Below are 13,168 nucleotides of genomic sequence, written 5' to 3' on the forward strand. Positions count from 1 at the left end.
TCTGTCAATCAACTGATCACTTCAGCTATTAGATATGGTTGGTTAGTTTAATCTTTCCTAAAGCCTCATATTATGTAAGCTTTTTGTAAGATTTGTAAATAATAGTAGGCCTATATGAGTATAATATTATTATTCACCAAGTCACCACGATAGGCATCCAGAGTTGTGAAATTTCACAAAAGCTTTTATTCAAAAAACAATAAGCAGTTTATAGACTGTACAAACCCTGAAAGAACTGCACAGTGTTTACGTTAGATTCAAATAAAGGCACAATATGGTGAATGTATATTTCTGAATGAATGCATTTCACGAATTTGGGTTTGCTGCCACTGTTCATCAAAGGCCTTGTCTCCAACTGGGAACAGCTCTGCAACAAGATAACAGATGATTTCAGTCATTCAGGAATCATGTAGATTACCCTAAACAATTCTTTAAAAAGGCCCGACTATCAAAAAGCAGAGTCAATCAGACCTGTGAAACATCTGTAGAACAGGCCCTCCTCCTGAAGGTCCAATGTGTTTCATTCGCTCCTCCCATCCCTTAGTGGGACGCGTAAGCCTGGAGGGGTCTCTGCTGACGTGGCCATCGACCTGAATAAGGATCAAATAAACATCAGCATTTTGAGATATCCACAACAATGCTGAGTTATGTAAAATGCCTTGTTATGTAAAGCTATATTGTTAACTGTACGACCCTTACCTTGTCCTTCAGCTTAGCAGCAATTCTCCTCTGTCTTTCCTCCTCCTCTTTTTCCCTCAGCTGTTTCTCCTGAAGCTTTGCCTCCACCTTGTGAAGATCCTGTAGAAAAACAGAAACAAACCTTGCATATTGTGCTGCACCGACAAAAGATTTTAAAAGTGGTAAAACCTCACATCACATCCACAAACAAAACAAAAACTCTTCTACTTGTTAACTGTTCAACATTATATAGTGAAAAATCCTGGCATTTACACTGAGTTGATGTGTGTATGTGATTCTAAGACATTGTACCCTTTCATTAAAACGTTTGATGCTCGTTGCTGCCTCCTTTTTCCTCTCATCCATCTCCCTGAGTTCGTCCTCTCTCTTCCTCTTCTCCTGTTCCTCCTCCTCCTCTCTCCTCAGACGTAGCTGCTCCTCAATGGTCAGCTTCACTTCCAGCTGGCGCCGTCGCTCTTCCTGATAAATACAAATCAATATGATTGGTAAAGTTGGGGTGGTGCGTGGCGCAGGCGTCCCCGGTTCGAATCCCGTGTCGGGCAGACCTTTCCTGCATGTCATTCCCCTCTCTCTGCCTCCCCCTTTCCTGTCTATCTATACTGTGTGCTATCAAATAAAAAAGGCAAAAACGCCAAAAAATATACTTTTTTTGATTGGTAAAGTTAATAGGTATATGTTGGGGACACCCACCACTGACTCATTTATAACACCTTTTTGCTTTGTACGTGTATTGATTTAAGTAAAGTGCACGGTGCACCTTTTCTCGTCTTCTCTTCTGTATCTCCTCAGCCAGTCTCTGCTCTTCCTCCTGTTCCTCTTTCTGTCTCTTGTCTTCTCTCCATTCCTCAAGTCTCTGTGCCACCATCCTCTTTTCCTCTTCAGTCCTTAAACAGAAGAGGACAGAGCATAGTACAGAAAATTAAAGACCTTTCACTGCTTTAGTGATGGAATGAATGCATTATGTCATCTTTCTGTCATGTATTCTACTCTACCTTTGACTCACCTGTGTTGCAGGGCCTGGCTCTTGGCCTCCTTCTCCCTCCTTTTCGACTCCTCTGCCTCCTCCTGACTCTGTATCCTGCTCTGGCGTTCCTGATGCTTGCTGGCCTTCCATCGCTGAATAACCTGAATATGACATCAAGAGAAATACCGAAAAAAAATTGAGACAATGTCAGCACCTCTTGAAAATAAAAGCTCTGACCTCACCATATCATGTTTATATAGAATAAAAATGGTTCCATGAAAAAGCTCCACTGAAGACACAATATTGGAAATATACAGGAAGATACAGCGAGTTCTCCTTCTGTCTGATTGAAGATGGGCTAGTAACTATGAAATTAGATTTTCAATAAGAAGCAGCAGGCTCTCAGCCATACACAACACAAGGTGTTGAGTTTGACACAGGCCAACTGAAGTCACAGCTTGATGAGTGTGGTTTTGTTTATAATGTAATAACTAAATTCTCTACCTCTCTCTTTCTGTCCTGCAGATAGATCAGCTCCTGATGCCAATCCTCATGTTGCTCTATCTCCTCTAGTGTTTTACCAGGCAGGTAAAGCTTTGCCTCTTTCCTGTAGGGTGGTTTCCCACCATGCCTTGTCCAGATCTGCAAATCAAACAGATCAGAGTTAGTCAGATTAGACTTGATTAACTGATTTAGTTATGGATTTCTGGCCTGAGTCCTGAAGCAAAACAATGGGGAAGGGGATCAAAAATGAGAATTTACATTACAACACAAGTTACTGAGATGTAACGACAGTGGTGACTTACTTTAAGGTAGGCTTGGTGGTCATATTGGTCCCAGCCACCATAAGGACCCCCTGTCTTCTGCAGGAAAACCTCCAGCGCTCTGACCTCTGCAGGAAGATCTCTGTCTGGAGGTTTGATCTTATGGAAAAGATAATAAAAATGAATAAATGAAGTGCCAAAGTCAATATTCTAGATGAACTAAAAAAGTCACTGAGAACAGGATAAGGAGAACACTCAGGATATGTTTTTTTGACATCTCTTACCTCAAAGGATAATTCATCATAGTCTAATTCTAGGATTCTACATGTCCTCTTTACATGAATGATGCCCAACAGAGAAAATAAGGAGGATAAAAAAGAGAAACTGACTCTAACAGTGGGGGCTGGAGGTATTTTGGTGTCAGATTTGTGAGAAAGGCTCCAGTTTTGAATCTTCTTTTCATAAGCAGTGATCTCTTGTTTGCATGTCCTCTCCTCCTTCAGAAGTTCCTCAAAGCTGCAAGGAAAAGAGAAATACAATACAATGCATGTTATCATTACTGATGTAGAACAATGCCATAAACACATCTTTTGTTTCACCTGTAACTGCTTGACTAATGCTGCGGCATGCACACAGTTGTACTTTGAATTTATTATTACTTTTTGGTTTATTTGGTGAAAGAGAACTTTGCTGATTCTTTATGTCTTTATTGGTGGAGTCTAACTACTTGTTGAATGACTGCTGTCTTGTTTTGTATTGTGATGCCTTACACATCATGTTCTTTTTTTTTCTTGAATGTTAGAAGTTTAGTTTGCCCCTTAGTGTTTCCTGTTACCATAACCGTTGCTCCTCTTTTAGGGCGTTGATTGAGATTTCAACCTCTGACATAATTTCCTTCAGTCTTTCAATCACTGAAAACACAAGCAAAAATGCAGAACACAATAAAAAATTTACTGCAGAGTGAACAATGCATTAAATTGTCTGGAACATTGGCAACGCATAAACTTGATCACAAATAAGTATGTCTAAACAATATGTAAATAAATGTCTAATAATATCCTCCCTGATGTCACTTACACTCTGGAGTTGGTTTCACGTCTGTTAGCTGTCTCTGAAACTTCCTCACGCCGTTATGGATCTTCACCAGTTGATTCTGAAGGTTCATCTCTAAGGGAGAAAAATGAGATTTGTTACTTCATTCATAGTTATTTAAGGTTTATCTCTGCTTAATTACAAAACCTATGGATGAGATGGTGAGGGAAGGCAACAGACAACAGGTGTGTGATTTTGTGTCTCCTCTCATGACATATAATAAAGATGAAGTTTATAAAGACTTACTGTCTGCATTTCTCTCTGCCTCCAGCACTTTCTCATACTCTTCAAGCTCTACACACACGTCTGTCCAGCCATTCCTTTTGCACTGAACACTCAGTGTCCTCTCTCTCTCCAACTTTTCAATCCTGAAAGGAGGAAGAGGAAAAGCCAAATGGGCACGTTACATCATTGACTTATGAAGATGGATTTGATATTAGTTTAACCTTGCGCAATACCCAACGTATTATTCTTATTATTATATTCTATATTAGAAAGTTGTCTTACTCCTCATACAACAAAATGTGTGTGCGCGTACAAACAACCTTGAGACAGGGGGTGGTTTGTGGGGGGCAACACAAACTAATATTATGCAACATTAGTCCTGCAGTGAATACAGTACATATAGAGTAAAATGTGAAGAAACCCTGAGTTGTGTCTCTTACTGTCTCCTGTTCTTCTCAGCTTCCTTGATAAACTGTGCAACTTTCTGTCCGACCAGCCTGTGGTCCCCACTGTCCCCAGTGACAGGGGGTGATGATGTGCAAGGCTGCTGGACACTGCCGGTGTTTGTGACATCTCCCTGCTCAGATTCATTTAGTGAAAGCACAGCAGAAAAGCTTTAGGCGATATTTCACAACAACAATTACAGATGCTACAGGCCAAGTCCTTCAAGTATAACACAAGGCACCCATTATCAGACAGATATCACTGGTGTGGACAAGACAAAACCAATTACCAAATATCTTTTTAAAAAAATTACATAGACACACACAACAAATAATTACACAAAAACATCTCATTCTTACATCGCATTACTTTCTGGCGTATGCAAAATAGGAGTCTGAAGTCAGCAGGAGGCTACCACCTGCTAAAACATCAGCTGACGAACTCTAGCTAATCAATTATTAGAGAAATTAAAACACTTAACACAATTAAAATGTTGTCGGTTGACTAATAAATGTCATTTTTCTGTCATGATCATAGACTGTAAAAAATAAGGTCATGATACATACCGAGGCGTTTGTATCAGGGCACGGTGTGGTTGCTAGGGAGGCCATGTTTCAGTGAATCTGTAAACAAAGCAAAACTTTATTTAAACAGACAAAGCAGTTTGTCCTGCAGATAGTGGTTCACACCAGCAGAGGGCGGTGGTACTGTATATGCTCCATAGACTGTAAAAAGGGCCATGGTGATCATACTGCATGATGGGAGATGGGAGATGGGAGATAGCCCCCCACACTTGACCCCTCAGAAAACAACCAAGCACCCTGCAGCTGACCGGCTGCTCAGTCTTCAATCAGATGATGGAAGATCCATTGATAATCGTTTGTATAACTGATTCATTAATTAATAGTAATTTCAACAGAATTTTAAGTTTCAATAGAAGTAGTTTAGGTAGGCTACAGAGTAGGCTAGCCTAATTATAAGATGCTAAAAATTCACCTGACATTTTATATTAAGCAATCGGTTAAGTATTTGAAGCAATAATTGTCACATATACGGATACTTATTATAATTGCTATAATCATAATCATACCTGATAATTGATGGTTACAGCCACATCTCTGATGATGGAATTGTACTGCCTTGCCCAAGGCTTTAAAAAAAACAAACAAAAAAAAGTCAATCAATATCTTGAAACATAACTTTACAATGAGTGAGCTCCATATAAACTTAAATTGATTAAGGCTTAGAGGGAGATTTTTTGTTGTTGTTGTGTCCCACTACATGACAAAGCCTGAAAACGGAAAATGGAAAATCTGCTGAAGTTGTACACATTTTGAACAAATATTTATCGAGTCATGTAGACCTAAATTAAATGTTTCTTTGCTTTCTGTGGGTTGCCAACCTAGATCAAGAAAGAGGATTGTCCACAACCTGGCAACCCAAAATATTGTGCTCTTGTTAAACTTATAACTGATCTGTAACGCAGATACTGAAAGCTAATTGATACTAGCCTTGAGGCTGTTTCGACCTGAAAACAATGTTTGATTTACTCTCTGCAGCCTTATGTCTGAGGTACAGAAACATTTGACTGTCTCCTGCTTCAGCTACATGGTTAGAGTTACCTACACATCTCACTCTCTCAAATAACTGCCTATCTTGTCTACCAAGGCCTTGGTTATTTCTGTAACAGCCTTTTTATGATGGCCAGCAGCTATAATTATGATGAGAGCTGGCCAAGTGACAGTCAGAGAGAAAAAGGGAGAGAGTAAGGAGACAGTGTGAGGGAGTATAAATAGAAACCTGAATCCATTATTGAGTGCAGATATCGGGGATGGTCTCTCCCGTGGGTGCAGAGGCAGAGTTGTCATCGCAACATAAATAGCAACCGCTCTCTTTAATGAAGAGTGTTACAATTTCCTGTCTCCGTCCCCAGCCAAGGGACTCACTTAATTTGATAAATGAGACAATCATATGAACCATCAGATGGTTGGCATAACAGATCAGAGAAACATGCTGCTACAAAGAAAACTATTTCCAGACCAGACGGGGGAATATTTGAGTACAAAAATGTGAATGTCAAAAAGCATTGATATTTGGGGCCAGCTCTGGAGTACACTGTAACTCTCTGCATTGGATCCTTCTGGACTGGATAACTATAGAGTTCAGTGTCCGCTACATCATGATCTAGCTGTTGATTAGATGTTATATTCATGATAATACAGTAAAGGTGTCAAATAAACGTGGTGGATTAACACAAGGAAGCACAACATGGAAATATACTCAAAGTACGATGTGTACCATCATATCTGAATGAAATCTCAAGATATAGTGTAAAGCTATGGAAATAACTAGAAAGTTATTCTTTTCTAATCTAATATGTAATAGACTCAGGTCTTTTAACAATTTTTCCTCACAAGTGTTTCCTCCACAAAAGACAAAAAAAGACAAGAAAAAGATGTCTATTTCTGAACATGGTTTCTCAAGCCATTATTAAAACTTGAGAGGAATCAGTGCATCTTTGAATGCAGGAGTCCACTGTAGAACAGCTGATACAGGCAAGAAAGAGAAAGGATGAGAGAAAGAAAAACATGACCTTTGACCTTTTCTTAGGAGCTAATACGCAGTTTGGAAATGTTATGAGACATGATCCTAGTAAACTGAGAAGTCAGTTTTGCATTTGTGGATGGTGGAAGACTGAGCTTCCCCCCATGCTGGTTCTTTGAAATAGCAGTATGTTTATTTATGACATCTGCTGCCCTGTTTGTTTGTGTGTATGCGTATGTGCATGTGTGTGTGTGTGTGTGTGTGTGTCCAGTGGGACGGTGTCAGTTGCATTCTCACTATTGCACCACAGGTGAGTATGTGTGTGTGTGTGTGTGTGTGTGTGTGTGTGTGTGTGTGTGTGTGTGTGTGTGTGTGTGTGTGTGTGTGTGTGTGTGTGTGTGTAAAGCTGCAGGCTGTTAGTACATATGAGTGTTTTCAGTAAACATGCCTGCTTTGACCAGGGTTAACTATATGGACAAACACAAATAACGTGCACAGACAAAAATGCCATACCTGGAGAGACTCACAACACACACACACACACACACACACACACACACACACACACACACACACACACACACACACACACACACACACACACACACACACACACACACACACGAAGACACTCGCACACAATTTGTTCTGACACCCGACTAGTGCTGTAATTGTAGATGGCGTAAAAAAAAGGCAACATGATCTGTCTATGCCCTGCACATGCTGCACATGTTAGACTGCGGAACAGACAAGTGTGCATGTATTTGAGCGTGTGTGTGCATGTGTGTGTGTGTGTGTTTGTGTACATATCAGTAAATCACTTGAGCAGTGTGTGATAAAGAGCTTGGGAAGGTGGGGAAAAGTGATCGGTCTAATTGCTTCCCCTGCTGTTCTTCAGATTCATGCCCACTCTGCTCACACACGTATTCCTCCAAACGTGGTTCTGAACTGAACATGTCAGGTGTAACTCTTTAACTGTCACTGAGCTCATTTAATGCCTGAACTTGTGTGTTTTGTCGAGAAAGGGGTCTCCTTCCTTTTCGTGGGTTCTAGGACAGCAGAGGTTTATACTGACTGAACCAGGGAGAAAAGGCTGAGTGTGGACAGACTGCCATGAAATACTGGCACAGAGACCTGAGTGGTAGTTTGAATCGTGACGACTTCAGTGATCCTTTGACCTTTCATCCAACACCACCAGGTCACGATTTTCACTTGTCTAGCACTTGAGCTCATACAGGATAGTTTGAAGTGAGTTGTGGTAATAAGTTACCTCTCTGTTGCCACTATTTGAGATTTTTATGGAGGTGCTTGTCTTAAAATGTTGATTTTGGGGCAGTTGTAAAATGTCCATGCTAGGAAAAACTTTAGTTTTACATTTTGTGACTTTCAGAAAACGCATTCAACTTTCAACTTCAAGTTCATAACTGGCCAGCTGTTGCGTCCACAATCCCAGCCTTCATGTCTCATTTTGAATTTTATTACTTAAAAACTTTATCCAAAATACAGATTATTAGGTTATACCTAAGGGGAGAGCTGATTTAGTAGAAGCCTGAGGGGGTTAACCGGCCTGAATGTCACGCTTGTATGAGCGAGCTAAACTGAGAGCCAGTCACACCTCCAGTCATATGACGCTGATTTGGTTGATTTGATCAGGAAGGCTATACGTTATGCTCATCATGGAAGGAACAATAAATCTACCACCACTGGGCAGCTCGGCAGCTCTCTATTTACTGTTGTATCACTTACATTATCTGTGATGCTCTCATCTGGAGTGCCTCTCACATATCCACTGTGACCACCGCTGCGAGATAAGACCTTACCTTACCCACACACACACACACTGCACATGGTGATCTACACTGCCGTCCTCATGCGACCTGCTGAGAGATAAAGTTGTTCTACAGTGTTTGATCATGTTGTCCTCTTCTGCCTTTGGAGTTTGTTCAGTTGCCAGATAATTGTAGGTAAATTAAATCAAAGTTGTGAGGATTTTACAGTGAATCAAGCCTTGTGAATCAATTTCTTTGTCCCACAGTAAGTGAACAGCCACAGGAATGTAACTGTCCCCAGATCAGCCTGAAAAAATTCAGATGGTGAAGAAATGTCATGTGAAGTGTTGGTCAGCCCAAAATATCCCAATAGCTACAGTTCATCATCTTCACTGACTTCACGTTGGCATGGTAAAACATATTACAGTGAAATGTGATGGCATCGGTTAAATAAAGATCAGCGCTGTCGGTGGCCAGGCTCCTTTGTGTAGGTTTTCTACAGGTTGATTATGCATTAACAAAAGGACAGTGGATGAAAGTGCACACACAGCCTGGAGGTCCACGGTGACCACAGTTAATGTTACGCCTCTCTTTGTGTTGGTGTGTGTATATGTGGGTGAGAGAGGGGGGGGGGGGGGGGGGGGGGGGGGGGGGTAGAGAGAAAGTACTGAAGTTACAGAGGGGGCTAGGAGAGGAGCTGATTACAAACTGATACTCAGGGTTCACCCCACTGCTGGTCTTTTATTAGGAGGGGTAATGCCAGAGTAAGAGCATGTGTCTTCTTCACAGAGACAAACATGATTCTACACACAGGGAAATAAGGAAACTAAACTAAACTATGGCTTTTATCTTTAGCCCACATTTTTTGTATATATATATACTGTATATAAAATGTGGAGTGGCCTGACTGACAGAGGCTTTGATATGCAAACTGGGATTTCCACTTTCACTCGGGTATGTGGGCAGATCAGCTTTTGTTTATTCCCTCCCTTTGCCACACCAGTGGCTTTCGCTCCGACTCTTCATGCCCAGTGAAGGAGCGACTCAAAACAAACTGTGATTTGGAGCACCGCCCTTTACTGTTAAAACATGTGAGGCGCTCCCTGCATGGGATCTTACGTCAAAACAAAAGTCTAGGTTTAAAGGGCCTGGTTTGGTTTCCACTGCGGCCACATGATGCTGAGAAGATGAAAACATTTTTGACGAAAAGATTTAACAAAGGCCTCTGTTTGTGGTTTAACAGGCCAAATCCAAATTATTAGACTGCTTTTTCCCCTCATAAATAAAACAAATTCTCTGACCCTGACCTAAATAATCTCAGAGTCTCATAACTGGGAACATTTTTGCAAACCCACTTCAGACTGATAGATACAGCTGCATACATACAGTACTTAACCCACAATGCAACACATACCACTTGTGGCTAGTATGGCTTGTAACTGCTAGCCTGAAACAGACATGAGGAACAGCCTATGGAGGTGTTTTATATTGTGTGATAAAATTACATGTTAAGCATCTGTGTTATGTGGCCAAACTTACAGGAAAAGAGAGATACATTAAGAGAAGAAACAAAGATTAGATACTGGTGATACCTTACTTTAAAGGTTTAAAGTGAGGTATCGTCTGTATCAGTGTGATGAGTAATGGACACCAGGTTGGAGCATCTAGTTTATCCTCTGGACATTGGATCTGTCTCTGTCTGCTCCGGACCAGAGCAAACACTGTTGTTGCTCTTTGTGTAAATTGTCAGCTGCTGATAGGTGCCAGGACAGACATAGAGAAACGATGTGTGACTCAACACACAGTGCTAGTGCTTCTGTGGCTAAGGTCGGGGTTGGTACTAGGTAAGGGTAAGGAGAAGAGAAGAGAAGAGAAGAGAAGAGAAGAGAAGAGAAGAGAAGAGAAGAGAAGAGAAGAGAAGAGCCCTATTTCATGCATTATGAAATTTAAGTAAGGTTTGACAAAAAAAATCTGCATTATGTATTCACATTCACATAAATGTTGCAATGCTGCAGTGGCCATAACTGCTCTTTTATCTGCAACACTTTGCGCCCACATACCCAGGTCTGTGTTTGATTCAGCTCTGCAGAGCCACAGTGAAATACTGGGGAAGGTACAGTACATGGTGATTAGATGAAGAAGGAGGCACCTTGTGGAAATCATGCATTCTCAAAAGAACGCAGGCGGGCCTGATGAGTCAGTGCTGCTTTGTGGCAGATGGTTTGGCATTGGCAGCAAATGTGGGCACAGCAAAACATTAAATCTGATCAAGGAGGAATTGTTGTTGTACATGGCACATTTTAAACAAGAAAAACAAAAGCGTTTGTGTGCTGCTCAAATATAGAACACATTTCTCTAAATCTGAATGCATTTCCGAGCATTTCAAAGAAAAGTAAAATGTCTAATTTAAAGTGAGAAAATATAAAAATCAAAGAGGAACCCCTGACATTTTAAAAACAATTTAACAATGTATTTATTAACCAGACATAAATACCTCAACGTGAGCTTTTAGTGTGGCTAAAGATCAGTCATCATGATAAAGCAACAAGGGCGGACTTTGATATTTATGTTCTCACGTTTGCTGATTCATTCCTCATGCCAAGTCTGCCAAACAGCAGTCGTGTTGAGTAAATGGTGATAAAACAGTCCCTTAAAGGCTAAATTAAACAATTGCTACTTGATTTCACATACTTCCCACTATATGTCCACAACATTAACCAGTCTTAATCTATCAACAGAAACTAAGCTATTTACAAATTAATATAAAGGGGAAACTCATGTTACATTTATTATGACAAAACAACAAGAAAACAATATTGCACAATATTCTCTGTCATGCTTTTTCTGTGCACAAAATTGAATACCATTATAAACGTCTTGTGTCCTGTCCTGAAATCAACATTATGTGTTAATGTTTTCGTACTTCTGCTATCATGTGTTTCCGGCTCCTGTGATTGTCAACCCTGCCCATAATGTGTTGCACCTGTTCCTCTTTGTTTCATTGGCCTCACTGTGTGTTTATGAGCAGTTTCTTCGTTGATCGAGTCCTTTGCCTTACCCCTTGCACTTGTGTAGGCTAAGGGATGTGACTTCCTGTGAACTAACAATGTGCTAAAGACCATGAGTCTGTACAGTTTGTACATTTTGAGTCCAAAATCTTACTTTCAGGGTCACAAACCTCTGGGTAAAGATTAGGAGCATAGTTCATAACTTTCTCCTTTTGTAAGACAGATGTTGTAGTTAGGAACATTTCTCTGAAATACAGGCTGCAGTGTGAGTGTTATGTGTATGTTTTATTATTATTGAGGCAAAAAATAATATTATTCCCCTTTATACTGTAATATGTGACTTTCAGTAAAAATTAACAACACCCGAGACTCAGATTATTCCACGGCGCATTGTGTGTGTGGTTACATAAAACCTGAGCTTTCATAGCCATGGTATATGAATAAGCATTTGTGTGAGACCAAAGGTGTTATACAGTGAAGTCACAGTGATGAGTATAGAGTGATATGGGTGATAAAGATAGTTTGTGGTTTCCTTCAACTTTGGTTCTCAATATCAAAGTAACAGCATTAAGTTTCACTCACTGTTATTGAGCACTGTATGACACATTCCTGGTTAATCTGTGTGTAAAACAGTCACTGTTGCTACTGTCACTGACTTGAAGCAGCACTTAAAGTTACACAACGCCCACTCCTGTGCAAGTTCATGTCTGGACTGTCGCCGATATCAGCTGCCCATGTTAGTCCAAGTGCCCTGCGTAGTTACAGTGCAGGCAGAGATACAGATCCATCCTTATTTATTACCTTCTGAGCTGATTGATGTATCCTCAGCAGACAGGTGGTGATGTGCTCTTGATTTGGGTTCAACAATATGAAAACTATCCTGGCGCTCAGCAAATCAGAAAGGACAACTGAGGTGTTTACGGTTGAGCTCTTTGTCTGTTGGCTTCCAATGAATTATCTCAACATAAATTAAAACATTGTTACATAATATAATTAGTTACTAAAAGGAGAAAAATGCTGTTTAGAAGCTGTTAGCTGGAGGGATGTGTTGATGTCAGCAACACCAGCTAACCCAAAATATAAAACATACTAATTGATGATTTTGAAGCCAATTAGGGGCTTTAATAGTACATGATAATATTATACACAGCCACCCATAGGACCTATATAGCCCTAATCACAAAGTGGAAAATTGCATTAAAGTGAATCAGGACAAACTCAAGTGTCCTGGAATAATATATGGTGCTTCTACTGGAGAGGGTTTAAAATAGATCTTAAAGGGGGTTTCCTTTTGTCCCTGAGGTTGAGATGCACACATGTGACAGCAACAACCCTGGTTTGATTCCAGTATCACAGCAATCGTTGTAGCCCCCGAACATCTGTCTGTATCAGTTCTAGGATCAAGTGATTAAAAAAAAGAAAGAACATGAAAAAGAATGATAAATGCATAGGCTACATAAGGAATACAAGGAGTATGCATGTGTATGGGCATGCTGTGCATGTAAGTGCATGCTGTACTTTTTTGAGTTCCTCAAGTGTCTGAATTATATCCTTGTCGATTCAATATAGTGCAGTAATTAGCAGGAATGGCTCCATAGCCCAGAGGATCTGACAGCGCCTGTGTGTTGTTGTTGTTGCTGTTATTGTTGGCATAGGTGT

The 13,168-nt window shown here is 40.4% G+C and overlaps 1 protein-coding gene across 1 annotated transcript; it reads right to left on the bottom strand.

The window, feature by feature from the left end:
• Positions 1 to 336: 336 nt before the first annotated feature.
• ccdc112 (coiled-coil domain containing 112) lies at positions 337 to 4,799 on the bottom strand (the record flags this gene model as incomplete). Its single annotated transcript, XM_083978571.1, has 14 exons — positions 337 to 367; positions 472 to 590; positions 700 to 798; positions 991 to 1,158; positions 1,457 to 1,583; positions 1,703 to 1,824; positions 2,168 to 2,305; positions 2,470 to 2,586; positions 2,817 to 2,943; positions 3,263 to 3,338; positions 3,505 to 3,594; positions 3,766 to 3,887; positions 4,185 to 4,321; positions 4,755 to 4,799. 14 exons carry the CDS (start codon positions 4,797 to 4,799, stop codon positions 337 to 339), a joined length of 1,518 nt encoding a protein of 505 aa, XP_083834697.1.
• Positions 4,800 to 13,168: the final 8,369 nt, after the last annotated feature.

The sequence above is a fragment of the Trachurus trachurus genome, assembly GCF_905171665.1.
Source record: "Trachurus trachurus genome assembly, chromosome: 9".
Taxonomy (NCBI): Eukaryota; Metazoa; Chordata; class Actinopteri; order Carangiformes; family Carangidae; genus Trachurus; species Trachurus trachurus.